Source organism: Ischnura elegans, chromosome X, assembly GCF_921293095.1.
Source record: "Ischnura elegans chromosome X, ioIscEleg1.1, whole genome shotgun sequence".
NCBI lineage: Eukaryota > Metazoa > Arthropoda > Insecta > Odonata > Coenagrionidae > Ischnura > Ischnura elegans.
Genome location: NC_060259.1, coordinates 87833415 through 87849961, shown reverse-complemented (window position 1 = coordinate 87849961; position 16547 = coordinate 87833415). Strand labels below are relative to the sequence as shown.

The window sequence follows — 16547 nt, the reverse complement described above, 5'->3', positions numbered from 1 at the left end:
TTACCATACATCACAGAGGCCAGCATTTGCTCTAATACAGTCCTCACAACCATTTCTAAGGCTAGAGTTTTGGAAAAAAATTCTCTCATACAAAGCAAGTCTTGCAGTTTAGGTGCTACATATGTTTAGCGCCATGGAGTGCAACTCCAGGTATGTACAGTTATTATGCATAATATTAACAAAATTAGTTTCTCACACGTATTTATCCCTTTTGCATCATTCACATTTAATTATTTATTAATTAAGCTTTGCTACTTATGTTGACCATGAGTAATGAATAATTTAATAGTTCCTTCTTCAGTAAAGTTTAGAAACAAGAGGAAAAAAGTATCATAAGTACCATCAAAACTCCACTTCATCACTTAACTATGGTGCTGTAAGGGAACTTGATCACCAAGCCCTTAAGGCTAAACACGACAGGCACACAGTGTGAATCTTTGCCAAGAGATGGAACTACCATCGGAAGAATCCCAGCACTGTAGAATATTAACTGCGTCCCACATTATCCAAAATCCACTATCCCCACCCAACATCCTCAGTCCACTCCTCTAAAGTTTCCCTCCCCTCCATAGCCCCCTAACAAGCCTCATAGCTCGCTCAGGTTTCATGTTATGAAGACTACAAACCCTTTGAAATAAAATACATTACACTCTCGATTACACGAAGCAGAATATTACAAAATTTTCGATAATAGGAAGTGAAATTGTGGTCCCGGCAAAAAGCCTATGGTAAATGCATAGGGCTATTTGATGATACAAAATCTTTTGTAATTACGAACATCACACAGTGTCCCCAGGAGCAAATGACATTCGTTTATGCAAACTTAGGCGTAAAATTTGTCAACAAAACTACCGTATATCTCCGAATATAGTCCCACTCTGAATATAGTCCCCCCCCCCAATTTTGAGACCTCGGTTTTGGGAAAAATTTTAAAATGCAAAGGAAGGCAATTTTTCTGTGGTTAGCAAGTTAAGATTCTAGAGTCGATAAAAACTATTATTTTCTGTGAAGGTTAAGAACAAATCTGTTCACATATTTTCCATCACAACAAAACAACTATACCTAAAACATGTTGTGATCCATTGCATGTATCAGTAATTTATAGTTCCTTAACCAGATGTAATGAAGAAATGAGAAAATGTTTTAAGTATCCAAGGCTATTGTATTTTTTAAACATTCACAAATTATTAATATTTTTGATTTCGAAATGACTACAAACAATGTCAATATATAAGCTTTAACTTAAATCCCATAAACAGTATTGCATTTGGCCCTGAAACTTCCTTAGATCCAGTGTAACACACCCATCAAGTCATCACAAATGCAAGTGACCTGAAGAATTTAGGAAATCTAAATAAAATTGTGTTAAATAAATTATAAACATTATAAAAATATTGCCATCAAATGCCTGCTAAGCAAAATAATTAAACTACAGGACTTACAAATATCAAAGTAATAAAATTTAGAAATAAACTTTTTCCAACAAACATTAAAACTGAAAAAAATATTATATCAATTTTCAATGCCTCGTTGCGAATCATTGCATAAGTTACACAAAGAGCTTCTGCTCTGCATTTGCGCCCAAATTCGATGATATTTTCCTCTAATTATTTGAATCTGCCGCATCGAGACCCCCGAAATGACTTCCGCGATGTATTAGCACTTTGCAAGCGCTGTGAATACTATGATTTACGGCGTATTCTGCAACGGCTATTTTTAAATTGGCATCGAAACTCCGTCTTTGATGGCCTCTAATCTGCCGCAGGATTGATCCTAATTTTCTACTTGATCCATCACCTCACTGTTAAACGTAAAATTATTTTTAATAAAGAAAATATCGCGGAGATAATTGCGAAACGTTATGTGACGTAATTTATCAATCCTACTTACCCTGGCGAATTGAATATATTCCTCAATAAATTGATCACACTTTCAATGCTGAGTGGCTGGATTTCGATCAAATGCAGTAATGCCGGCGCTTTTGGTTTAAAGTCGTCGATTATTGCGCCTTTTCAGAAACAAATGCATCACCTATTGTGCATTCTTGTTCTGTGAAAGCGGTAAAGGCAGTGGTTGTAAACACAAACCGCACGGACGTATAGTAGCTACGGACGCAATGAAATGCTAAATCGTCACGAAAGGTTCACTTTATCTGTTTATTTTTCGCAATTATTTAAATCTTGTAACTATTAAATGAGCGACGGGTACATATACTATTGATTCAATTCCAGTGTTCGATTGATGTAATGATAGTGTGTGTTTAGTTTTCATTTTAATTATTTACTGTTTTGCGTCATTAAGTGATCAGTGTCGATTGAATTATTCTAACAATACTTTTCCAAGAAAAATTAACGGCTACCCGATGGATTCCATGAAAACGCATATTCGATATGCTATTTGAATCGGAAGAATCGTATCTTTACAACATTTGTGGTAAAAATTGTCTAAATTTCCGGTAAAACGTGGCAGTATTTACTAATATCTCCGATTATAATCCTCATAAATACAGTGGAACTTGGTTAGTACGTTCCTCCTTAGTACGTTTTCCTCCTTAGTACGGCGATTTCCCTCGGTCCCGGTACCATCCGAACAAAATACAGGTAAAAGAATTTGGTTAGTACGTTTGAAAAAATTGCGCTTTCCTGGTTAGTACGCTCAATTGCTTGCCGTGACGCAACCCGCAACTCGTTCTCTAGTGTCTTCTTAAGGGTCGCAAACGTCTGAATTCATGATTTAATTTATTATTATTAGCCATTAACATTCTTCCATTCATTCCACATCTCTTTCTTCTACCGTAATTTATCCAAATGCATTTCTGAATTCTTGTGACGTGCTGAATAATAAAATGCGGCCATTTTTCGGGAATGTCTGACTATGAAAAACTACAGCCAATAAGAAGCCCCAATTTTCCCCACCCCGAGCTCCTCACCTTCTGTTGCCTTTGGAGCGCTTGGGAGTGCCCACTGCTGCGCACAAAGTTCGTGAGTGGGCAATTCTTGCTATTGCACGAGTTATCATGATGAAGAAATGAGTCTTAACGGTATTAGACAATTCCCACATTATCTAAAGCAGTACTGCTCCATAAACTCGACGTCGTGCGTATTTACTTGACTACTGTTGCGGGAGCAGACGATCCTCTGGATCTCCACGCGAAGCTTAGCTTAAAAATACTTGATCTCGGAACGAAAGCAGACGACATTGGACAAATTTTGAATGTAAATTTCAACTGTTTAATATAAAATTTTCTTGTAATTACGTCGTAATATAATAATCTTGCGTGTCATCAGTCGATATATCGATCGATTTCACAATCGAAATGGTATCATTCCAGAAGCGAATGTCTACGGCTGTTGCCGTAATTTGAAAGTCAATATAATTTTGCCCAATTTTTATGATGTTTAAAAAACCAGTTGACTTACTCCGCGTTGTTGTTATATTCTCCGAGTACGCTGTGAGAAAGAAAAATGACTTGTCTTCGCTTGTCTGAGCTTCACTCGTCCTCGTTCTGTAAATATATATCGGATTAATCACGGGAGATAGACGCCGTAATCATGAAATCGTCTCCGGGATGTCCATGAAAAATTGCGATTTTTATTCACATGGTATTGTTTTTCATGGTAGCGCTCATTTTCTTGATTTTAAATGTGAAAAGAGTTCAGGAAGGCGATCCTATGAGAACTTCCGATAGTAATTGTAATTATGACGACTTTTTCACTGATTGCAATATCCCCGACTGCTATTATTTACTTTCCTCGTTAGTACGTTTTCCTGGTTAGTACGTTGATTTTTCGTGGTCCCTTCAGAAACGTACTAACCAAGTTCCACTGTATACTCAAATAGAAAGACTACGAGAACATTAGCCATTATGCCGTTATTTATAACTTTATGGTCACCTTTAGTATGCTAAACTGGATTACACTCGATTATAGTCCCCCCCCCTTACTTTTCCGCGGCCATTTTTGGAAAAAAAGGGGGGACTATATTCGGAGATATACGGTAGTTATTCCGGCGAGAGCAGCAAAAAAATCAGTGCTTCTGACTGTGGTGCATCAGAGTATGAAATCGTAAATGACAGTGCAGCTTCAGAGGGAAAGGGTTCGCCTAAAAACTTACGGTAGGAATCGAGAAGTGGGAGTTCAGTAAAAATATAGTGGCCAACACACTATCCCTATTTACTTGCATACTCATAAACATCACATCAACAATACTTAGTAGTTTAACATGTGAGGAAGGTGGCGCAGGGTATTTCTTACACTCCCACTTAAACACTACATAATTGAATCATCACAAGATGATGCTGCAAGTCCATAAAATTGCTTCAAATTTCAATGTACTTGCCAGTACATAAGTGACTTCGTGACAACAATTTACAAATCAACAGTTGCAAATATGAGGAAGAGAAAAAAAATACACTCAATGATAGAGGAAATATTTTTAATTTTAAAGTTTCATTTTAGAGACAACGTTACATTTCAGAGTGGGGAAAGGTTGGATAAAATACTGCCGTTGTCAATGAATAGGTGGGGAGATGTAGTAAGAATATATCACAGATGATACAATACTTAACACACAAGCCCATAGCGAGGTCGGACTGGCTCCTCTACTGCCCATTTAAACGGGGTTTTGACGATTCTGTGCATTAAGTTTTTGCCTAATTACCTATCTATCTATCTAGAATGTTTGAAGGGCATCAGTCAGTGCCTAGCGAGTGTCTAAGCAGCAAACAGTGGAGTAGAAGCAGCAGCCGGGACTAAACAGTCAGCAGTGATGACAAAGATGAAAGTCTTAAATATTGGGCTCTATTTACCACCAATTTATTTTGCAGGCTACTCGTAATGAAGAGGCATTTCCAACTCTAACCATGAGCTTTCTTGTAGCACTCCTACCCGTTCCCCCATTCTGAGAGATCTTTCTTTCCAAAACCTTTGTTAACTCTCTCTTACAGCCTTATGCTGATCTTCCTCATTCCTAACTTCCCAAACCCCATACTGAACCCCCTCCACTAGCATTTCCTGGTAATGGCCTTGAGTACGTCTTAAAAAAACATGGCCCCCAAACTTAGTCAGGCAAGGCTGAAGGCGCTTTATCCACCCCTCTTCCCCACACCTATTGCACCTCTCTTCATTCTGTCCCAACTTCCTTGCACAGGCAGCACGCATCCCACTCTCATTTACCCCACACCCACTTGGAATACTCTCGGACTGTGGAAGTGCATGGTTCATCCATACTGGCAACGGGGTTAAGTTTCTAACTGGGGAGAGGCTGGAGAAGTATTTTTCACAATCGAGGAAATGAAGAGGAAAACTATCCATATTCATTTTATTGGCTACGACATGTGTTTTGTCATTTCTTGGCATATTTTTAGTCTGTTCTTGCTGCCACGAGGCTTGTAGCATGCCCTTCCACTCGGTTCACACAAAGATGGGCTACCTGCCTCATTAATTCCCAAACTGACCCTAATCATTTTAGCCAAGTTAGGAAGCAAGAATCGCGAATTGGGGAAAACTAACAAAAAACAAACTTTTTTAAAACCATTATTTTATGTTCACAGGATTAAATTAGCAATTAGCTTAATATTTGAAAAGATTGAGCCAAAACCTGACGTCAGTCTGAAATTATGAGCTTATGTTTTGGTTTTGCTAATCCACTATACACACGATCAACAAACTTAAATGATGCTTGAAAAACATCATGTTTTGGGCTGATTATTTTCTAAATATCATGTAGATTTTAAATTTTGCCATGTTGGTTTCTTTTGTGAACTTTAGAAAATCATAAACAAAGTCAATAAAGACAGAAAAGGGCGGTGGGAACAAAAGCAAACACTTTTTCGAGACTTATTATTAAGGTGGATTACAAAACTGGATACTACAAAGTGCCTATTTTCTGGTCCCACTGACTTCGTATAATTGAGAGTTTACTGTATCAAGTTACACAAGGACAACAGAAACATGTTTCACCCCTCCCCCTGTCTCGCCAACTGATCTTTTTCAGCCAACCTTCTCCACACCTCCCAGTTCTCAAGGCCAAAAAAATGACTCACCTATTGGGCCCAAAAGTGTCTAACCATGACTTTAAGAAAATGATGAGGTATCTTGATTGGATTGAAATATTCTTATTATGCACAAAATTTAAAATAAAATGACACCAAACACTGTAGTTTTGACTTTAAGCATTTAAGAAGTTTCTCTGTTAAAAATTAAAAATGCAAGTGGAATGGGGAGTAGGAATTGATAGACCCTGGAGTTCTTAAGCCAGAAATAATTTCACGGAAGTCAAGTAAAAGTTTCAAGTTACCTTAGAACAATGGTAAGTGGTTTCGTTCCAATAGCTTCTCCCCTCTCCGTCAAGCCACGTTATATTTTAGTACACATATAATTGTGTGTCTTATATTTTCGATTTTCTTCCATTTATGACAGTTAAGAAATTGACAGGTGAATTTAAAAAAAGTTCTGACTCAATGTAGTAAATATGAGAAATTTTTTCAGTTTCAGTGCAATATACGGTACTCCATCAAAAGAACACGAAAAACATGGTGGAACCGCAAGCAGGCGGGTGTTATTAGTATTAGACCCTAACAAGACAAGACAGACTGGAAATTCATACTACACAAACCATTAGCTCGCACTTTTCTGCCGAGGAAAAAAAGACTTCACATAATTTTATGACCTTATACGCTTGTCCCTTGATCCCTCGTCTGTATTCCCTCCAGTGCCTACCTGCTAGTAAGACCGAATTCCTAGACACCCAAAGAACAATCTCCATCTCCACCACGGCCCCTACCCTCCCGTACTTTCGCAACCCCCTTCCTCTCGCTGAGGGAATAAGTGGTTCTAGTTCCCTCAAATCGCCACTGGTGACACCCTCCAATGGGTCATGTTTTTGTCATCATTATTATTATTTAATTTCTTACTTTACACCTACATAAATCTTGGTATTAAAAGTCACAATAGACAAGTAACTTGACTAGAATTCTTTTGCAGTGACTGCGTTACTAGTGAAGGTTTCATGTTGATAATATCATACTCATCAGTCAAATTTGGAAAATCATTTTAAGGGGCAATCACCTTTCGCCTTAAAAAAGAGATTAATTGCTGAAGACCATCGGTGCTTGTTCAATAAAGTGGGGTGAGGTACTGCAAAGGGACCCCCTTACAAAACAAAAATGCCTGTTTTAGTTTACATTATGATTGAGTAGAGAAAGGGATGAACAGATCCAGGATATATTTTCAGATTCAGATCAAGATTGGATACTAGATTTCAGGTGACGAATTTTCACATATTTTCAGATCCAAATGCATTTTTAATTGCCTGATATAAAACGATGTAATTAATAAATTTTCTGTAGTGTAATTAAAATCAAAGGAATGCTATTTGGATTGCCATACACATTTAATATTATTACTGATTATTTATCGTTTTTATAAGCTTTCAAGTTATTTTTTAAAAACACTAATATCTTTGTATGCTCAGGATCTGAATTGTTATGAAAGATTTTGTGCTTTCCCAGCGAATGAACTTAGTGAAGAGTTCTCGGGATCGCCACCGGGTCAGGAACTCCATATCTGCCGACGTTTCGATGACCGAGTCAGACATCGAAACGTCCGCAGATATTGAGTTCCTGGCCCGGTGGCGATCCCGAGAACTCTTCACTAAAAACTGAATTGTTAGGCTTGCACTTGGAAATGAAAATAGGTTTCAATCTTTGGATTAAGTATCGACTGAATTCAAAATTTCCTCACACTTGTTTCCCCTGAATTTTGTCACTTTCTCATCATATACTGACTTTGTTTCATAAGCAGGTACTGTAATAGTGGTAAGGTGGATTTGGCACTTCCTCACGATATTTTCACTCCACAGTGCAAGCGTATGGTATATTTTGAGTTCTTTTTGCCTCAATATCATGCTTCCACACATTGGAAGAAATTATGTATCAATACATCATGTCATTATATGATCATGTAACTATATGATCACTGCATTCTTTGCACTAAGAACTCACAGATACAACAAGGTGTTTTACTTTTATTCACAACTAGCATCAGTTTTACCTTGAATTTTCGCATACCTTTGGTTATTAGGATGCTTAACAAATTAGGGCACATATGAAACCAAATGATGCAGATTACATTGAGGACAATCATCCTAAACTGCAGCTGACTTAATCCATCATATTAAAGTACGTAGGCAAAAATAATCAGGCCGAAGAAAAAAGTATCTAATAGTTTCTTGGTAATGCAAGGACCGCATAAACAATAACTCCACACATTTTGAAAATCATCAGCTGCAGTGGCATGTGCATCTGCCACAGCATGGGATTCAGATTGGTTATCAAGACAAAATGATAATATAATCAAGGATGGACGGATCCAGGATTTGTTTTGGATACAGATTTGGATCGGATCCTTAATTTTCGGAGCTGGGTCATTCGGATCGGATATTTTTCGATCCAAATGCATTTTCTAATTCCTGCTATTAAACGAAGTAGTTATTCAAGTTTATTCCGGGTACATACAATCAAAGGAATGCTTTTTAGATTTTCATACACATTTTAATATATTTATAAATTAAAAATCTTTTTTATAGCCTTTCAAGTTATTTTTAAAAACATCTTTACATACTCAGGACCTTAACTTTAACGCTAGGGTTTGGAAATGAAAATAGGAAAAATCTTCAGATAAACCACTGACCAGTGGCATAGCAAGAGGGGGAGGTCTTAGGGGTCCGGACCATCCAAAATATAAAAAAGCAATTACTTTCCTTCATAAGAGTAAACAATATATTGAAAAATCACGAATTTACAATAGATTTCTTTTTTTTATGAAGGGTGCTAAAATTAGTTTGAAACCCTCTAATTTATACCCTGTTTATAAATTTTCCCCCTGGTTTTGGACCCCCCTGACGAAATTCCTGGCTATCCCACTGCCATCGACTGAAATCAAATTTTCCTCACATTAAGTGAAATCTGATGCTTTCCCAGCATATATATTCGAAAAAAGCTACTGGACATTTTTGGCAAAAAAAGGAGGACTATACTGTATGTCTCCGATTGTGGAACCCTCCTCGGTTGTCCAAAATTAGGTATGGTTGGATTGAATACTTTGCATCCAAATAGCCTTGGATATTGCCCTTCATCTGATACTTCGGATCCAAATTTGCTGAAGGCATCAGATCTAGATCGGAAATTTTAAATTCATGCTTCAGTGAATCCAGCACCCCACACGGGGGAGTAGAAACAGTTGCGAGCCAACCTTCGTTGCGCAGCGACACTTGTCCTACTCATGAACCATTGTGTTTAATAGTTCTCCTAGGGATTACACAACAGAATTTCAGCCGCAGAAAATTATACGGCACAATACGACAGGCACATAGCGTGAATCTTCCCAAGAGATTGAATTACAATTGGGGAATCTCAGAACCATAGGATAACAACCACATCAAATGTGACTACATCACAGATTTAAAAAAAACACCATCAGCCCTCCATCATCCCATTCTTACGAAATTATAACAGCAGCTCACCTTACTGTCATTTGTGATGCACTCTATTGCTCAGTGACAAGAAAAAAAGGGTCATAGCCCATTTCCAAAATAACCTTCTTATGTTATAATACTTGTGGTTCCTTCCGTATTGTCAGGTGAATGTTTAATCTTTTTAATTAGTTATTTTCATTTGTATTCACTTACAATCATAAATTACGTAGGATATGATTTTCTACTCGCAAATATTTGAAGTAAATTCTTTTCTGGCTCTACATCTGTCATGTTCCATCACCTTTACGGACATTACTTTAGAAAACCTTTTTTCTCATCTTCAAGGCCATTGATGGTGAGAGTGAGGTGCCATGTTTATGTAATAAGTCGCTCTTCTTTTATGTCAAAAGGAGCCAGGTTCCTACTGGAGAAAAGCTGAAGAAGCATTTTCCATTATTGGGGAAATTGATATAGAAACGATATTATCCTCATTCTTTTTTCCTAAAACACACATTTTATCATTTCTCAAGATATTTAGGTGATGTATTGGTTCACTGGCATGAATTCCAAAAATGATACCCCAAAATGTGTACCTTAAGTGATTACCACCATCATCTTTTTGTACAGATTCACAATGAACTTTCTGTATGTGGTGACCGCTTGGTTGAAGATGGTGCGGCTGAGGTTACTGATGTTTAAACTTCATCTCTATTCAGAATAAGGCATCGTGAGTTTAAACTTCTGCACAATATCTCTTTGACGCTCTCAATTTTCAAAGCACTTGAACTCTTTCCATTTCTCTTCTAGGTTTATGGTTTTTCTTGATAACTCCTTTATTTTTCTACCCGCATTCCACTCTTTGCCATTGTTCTCTTGGTTTTTACTCTGTATGGCTCCATCGAAATCACCTTCTACTGCTGCACTGTATTCCTGTGTATTCCTGAGATGCAGAGGGCCTACAACTACTGGGAGGGAATGACGCCATTGCCTTGAGATTCTATAGCGGACCCTTTCATGTGTTGCTGCTATTCATACGCAACTCGGCCACTGCTCCATTTCTCCCCCATGAATACGGAAGACTTTGAAGGCTTTAGCATAGATCCTCTACGTCAAGTCATTCGCCCGATAACCTATGACAGAAAAATAATGTCTCAAACTGTATTGCTTAAAAAATACTCATTTCCACTAGCTCCATGCTTAATTAACGATCTAAATTAATTTTTGTCATTATGTCAAGGAGACGAGATAAAATACTTCAGTAGGCCGGCTATCTGGACCCAATGACGAGTAATGCTTTTGGCCATTTCACAGCAATGGATTTCGATTAATAAATAAACAAAATATAAGATTTGAGGCAAGCAATACTATTAATATGCGTAAAATGATAGCAATATCGTGTGTACTTAGTGCAAGGTTACCTTTTATCATGAGAGCATTTAAGTTTTTTTTATTAGGCTACACTGTGTTGCGATGTTTCCCCGAGGAAATTTGCGCTATATTGAAATTGCACCATACAAGGCATGGGTGTACAAATCAGTCGTCTATCCCTGCAATCTACACCTATTTTCTTGAGAATATCCATAAACTTTACCCAGTTCACTTTATTAAATGCTTTTTCAAAATCTACAAAGCAGACATACACGACCTGGTCATATTCTAGGTTCTTCTCCACCAGGGTCCTCATTATCGCAATTGCTTCTCAAGTTTACATTTATTTATGTATTGAAAGATCTCATTGCATAGAGCAATTTCCCACTATGACTCAGCAACAATAAATCGGGTGGCTAATGGAAAATAACATGGGAAACGATTCTACATAAAAGCCCATACTGATAACTACACAAGGAACTATCCATATTTGAGTTCTAGAATACAAACCAGGACAGAAGACTGACACCAAGGACCAAATTGGAAAAAGGTAGAACAAAACCATCCCTGTATTGTACAAAGATTGCATAGTGCATAATTTTGGCATTAGCAATCTACCTTGGAAATCAGTTTTTGATTGGTAATAAAATTATAATTCAATTTTAAATAATTATGGGTAAACTTTTTTTTTTAATATTCCCCAACTAAGTAAAAATTCTGTTGAATAACAGGCAACTTTATTATATAATCTCAGAAAATTCATTTATAAAATTTACTTTGAATATTCCTTTCTCTTTTGAATAGACATGGCTATCAACTAGAGATGGGTCGAATAGCAGATTTCTCGAACTCGAATATCGAATTTGAATGTTAAATCATTGCTTGAATATTCGAATACCTTGAATTTGGAATACCTCAAATACTAGACTTGCGCAAAGTATATTAAAGGTACGTTTCTTCATCTATTTCCCTTGATGAATGTATAAATAAAAAGGTATCCAGTGGAACCACAATCTAACATTTTTCAAGGGGATGGACGAAAAAATTGACGAATGTGGGAATTTATGACTAGGTTGCCTATGCAGCAGGTAACTCAAAATTTTGGCAAGTTATTGGGATTTCCTTTAACCCTTTCACTGCTGTGGACGTACCTAGTACGTCCGCACGGTAGACTGCTGTGGATGTACTTTTTCTTCGTCCCTGCCATGTGGTCAGCACTTTCGCCGAAGCACTCCGAAAGGTTGCTAATCCGGGACCCGGAACCCTCGACCAGCTCACCCACGCAGGACCGTCTCATAGACCCTACCAGCGGGGGTCTCCTACCTCCTGAAAAGTGACCGCTCTGACTGCAATTTGGAAATCAATCAATCAATCCGATCATCAAAAAATGATTGTTTTCATCGCACTCCTGCCAATCAAGCATGTCTTTGAACCGTGTTTCTGTGATGAAAAATAACGATTTTGTTAACTTTCCTAATATGGCCATGTTCCGGTTGTCCGCAGCCACGTTTTTAGCCAAGTTAACCAAATCATTATTTTTCATTGCAGAAACACGGTTCAAAGACGTACTTGATTGCTTGATTGGCAGGAGTGCGATGACAAATATCATTTTTCGATGATCGGATTGATAGAATTTCAAAATGAAGTCAGAGCGGTCACTTTTCGGGAGGTAAGCCCCCCACTGGTAGGGTCAAGGAGACTGTCCTGCGTGGGTGATTTCGTCGAGGATGGGGTCGCGGATTAGCGACCCTTCGGAGGGTATACCACACCCATCCCAGAGGTACCTTTTCCATGGGCCCACGAAATGCATTTCAACCTTTTCGCCGCATGTGGGAAGGTTTTCGGAGATTGAACAGCAGCGAAAGGGTTAAAGGATTCAAACAGGAATTTAGCTGATTAATGGAATATTTTAATTTCATGGAAACACTGTGGGCATATAGTTGATTCAACTAACATATCTCTCAAATATCCGAAGGGGACACACCACCTCGCGAAAAAATGATTTCATGCCGTCTTGGCATTTACACTGCTACGATGGATTTCTGTCTGATGTATACATTCTTATCTACCAAACGCCATTTCAGCGTCACGCCCATCTGATACTCGGCTTCATCCAACTTCTTATCTAACAGGTAGCTTGCTTTACCCCCTCTCCTACTGTCAAGTGCTAGCAGACAATCCGAGGCGTTTTGCAAAATACACGTGCTTCTCCACCGGATTTTCTTCTTCTTCAATTATTTTCGGTCCATCTTTGGAAGTTCCCACAAGATAAGAAGATGAATTGGAATTGCTATCAGGGAGAAACCAAATATCCTGAGAAAATATCCCTTCGTCTGTGACTGTAAGGATAGAGATTTATAGCACCACTCATAAATTGTAACTTGATATATGTTTTCAGAAAAAAATACCACATCAACTTCCGAGAATCTCAGCTACGAGGATATCGAGTTTTGCCAGAATGCTAAGTTTCCATCGTATTTTGACATTTATTTCCTTGTGTAAAGTGCTTAAATAAAGTCAGAAATACGTCGTATTTGGTCTTATTCTTTTTTAAATTACGCACACATTACTAATATTTCAATCCAATAAAGGTGTAATATCAATTGCCGAAAGTCATTTTTAGACACCTTTTGGACTACTAGATGACTCATGCAGCAGTTGACCTCCAGAAATGGGGAAATTTGAAGCAGGTGGGCAGAAAAAGGTCAGTGGGGGAGAAAGAGGGAAACACGATTCTATTATTCTCCTGTAACTTGATATTTTCTTTGGAAGCTTTTGATTTATGGTCTTCGTAATACAAACCCTGCGCGAGCTGGGGCCTTTTGTTTGATTTCGGAGAGGAGGAAAGCGCCGGAGGAGGGGCCGAGGGCTGATGGATGGAGGGGGTAGCGGATTTTGGGAATTGTGCTACGTAGTTACTATCCTACAGCACTGATTGTGAGGTTCTCCTGGTGGGGGAAACCGGGGATTTTCTGATGTTTTCACTTGATCATTTTCGGTTTCGATCCGGTTACAGTGCTGCATGCACTAAACGACTAGAGTTCTCTAAATTTTTCCGAGTCAACTACCAACGTTGTGCGTGCACCAGTGTATGACGCAAAATTCAAAGTATTCGAGGTATTTGAGATGGTGCCTTTAGCATAATTATTTGAAATCTCGAATATTGAATACTTTCTAGTATTCGAGTATTTGCGGATACTATTCGCACACCTCCGCTATCAACACATCATGGCACCATGCACTCAATCAATTGCAGGCCTTGATATACAATATGCAGCAGGAATTCTTCTTAGGTTTTTCACTAGGGCCTCCACCACCTTAGTTGTTTCACATACTACTTCCCAGTTTGAAATGCACTTAATACGAATAATATCAAAATTGGAAATCCAAGGAGAATTCACAAAATGATGAATTGCTCACTTTAATAATGCACCTATCATGCGTAACAGTAATAGTAACAGCAGATAAGTAATTACTACTAATACTCCCCGGAAGTTAGCAAAAAGCAGGGAGACTCCTAGCATCAGGGTCATTCCATGTCAACTCAACCAGGGTCCACATGAAACATAGTTTGATATGGTATTAGGGGGATGAATGCACAAAAGCATGAATTATCACACTTCAATGCTCGAAACACTGGTTCAAAAAAAATATTGATGGGTCATTCCATGTCAACTCAACCAATTTTTGGGGGATCCCACGCCCACCATCTCAGATTTTGATCATTTTTTCCTTGTTGTTAGTTTCCCCCTTAGTTAAGAAAAATCCAAAATATTAAAGAGATATTGCAAGTATTTTCCAAGATATGAGTGTTTGAAGTCAATGAGGCACACACAAAAATTCTGCGCACCAGTAAAATTATTCAAAACTACCATATTTGATCCACTGTAAAACCTAAACCAAGTGAGCGAAGCTAGAAAAAATTTTAGAGGCTACAAACATGCAGCTATAGTTTTCAAAAATGTGATCAAAACGATTTTCACTTGAAAACTGTGTTTTAAATAACACACAATGGGCACAAATATGGTATTTTGAATAATTTTACTGGTGCGCAGAATTTTTGTGTTCCTCATTGACTTCAAACACTCATATCTTGGAAAATACTTGCAATATCTCTTTAATATTTTGGATTTTTCTTAACTAAGGTTGAAACTAACAACAAGACAAAATGATCAAAATCTGAGATGGTGGGCGTGGGATCCCCCAAAAATTGGTTGAGTTGATATGGAATGACCCATCAATATTTTTTTTGAACCAGTGTTTCGAACATTGAAGTGTGATAATTCATGCTTTCGTGCATTCATCCCCCTAATACCATATCAAACTATATTTCATGTGTAAGAATTTCAGCTTTCCAGACATATGATGAGGGTGCAGTTTTCTCGGGTACGCCACCAGGTAAACCAGTTAGGCATGGCCAAGCTTAACCACCTCACCTTCTAGTGTACCAGAGATAACATCACCGATATGATTCAAGTTCGACTGCAAATGAATATGTAAAAATAAAGAAGCAAATTTAGTCTTCATCTTAGCAATTTTGCAGCTTGAAATTGTTGTATGTGCATTAATACTGGCTAAACATGAGAAAATATAATTAGAAAAAAATGAATGGGTTTTTAATTGAAATGCTATTTCCATTTGTAGGGAACAGAAAATAATATTAAATGCAATATGCTTACAAAGGATCATAGCATTAGTAATTACATACTGAATAAAAAGAGAATGTAATCCAGGACCACCCTTCTGTGACAGGCATTTGCTTACCCCGCGATCTAATAATTACCAACTAGGAATCTAGAGAGCATTTCAGCTTAACAAACTTGGAAAAGTTATTTCACTTACACACTATAGGATACAGTATAATACTCTTCAAAAATAATTAAATTACCTTTCCCATAGCCATTAATGGTGATAAAGGTCTTTTATAACATGGATGGTAGCAGTCTACTGAAATTTACTGTTAACAACAAAGAAGCATGAGCTTTAAAGGTTAAACAATCTCATGAACCCCCACATATATTGAGTAACAAGTAATTAAAATTATCACTAGGGTATAACAGATATTTCTATATCATACTAATGTATGAAGATTTTATCATAGTGCCTTATTATCATACATGTAAAATCTATGTAACTAAACACCTATACCCACACTGAAAGATAAAACAGATCTACAATCATCAACTATTAGGAGTGGCAAATGGCTCCACATCTAACGTGCCTCAAGTTCTAACAGCATATACGAGATGGAAGCCTTGTCAAAGAAATTATTTACAAAAGCACTCTTTCAAATACACACAGATAAAAACTTGGAAGGACTGTAATAACCAATATTATCATATGAACAGTCCTAGCTAAAAATACTTAGTTCTCTTACCCATATCATTAATCAAATCCCACCCGATTTCTTTAACTCACCTCACAGCCATTTCCTGGAGTAGGGCCATCCCATCCAGGGGGTGGACCACCATACTTCCTTTGTCCAGTAGTGACATCCAATGTATACCCTGTCCTCTCCAATATTGACTGGGAGAAAAGAGAACGCATTACAAAACAATCAACAACATAACAGTAGAAAAATTATCGCAAGAAAGTATTTCCCAAATACAACCCCCATCATTACCAGTTTTTCAGATAACAAACCTGATAAAGGAATGCATGATAGTTGCTTAGTAAGCATGTATGACTCATTAACATCCCTTGCC

At 37.6% G+C, this 16547-nt stretch overlaps 1 protein-coding gene across 1 annotated transcript in view; it reads right to left on the bottom strand.

Moving 5' to 3' along the window:
• LOC124171029 (heterogeneous nuclear ribonucleoprotein Q-like) overlaps positions 1–16547 on the bottom strand; it is a 147962-nt gene that overhangs the window by 120540 nt on the left and 10875 nt on the right. Inside the window, exon 4 of the mRNA XM_046550168.1 lies at positions 16261–16368. Within this exon, the coding sequence (XP_046406124.1) occupies positions 16261–16368 (108 nt within the window). The remainder of the gene's footprint in view (positions 1–16260; positions 16369–16547) is intronic.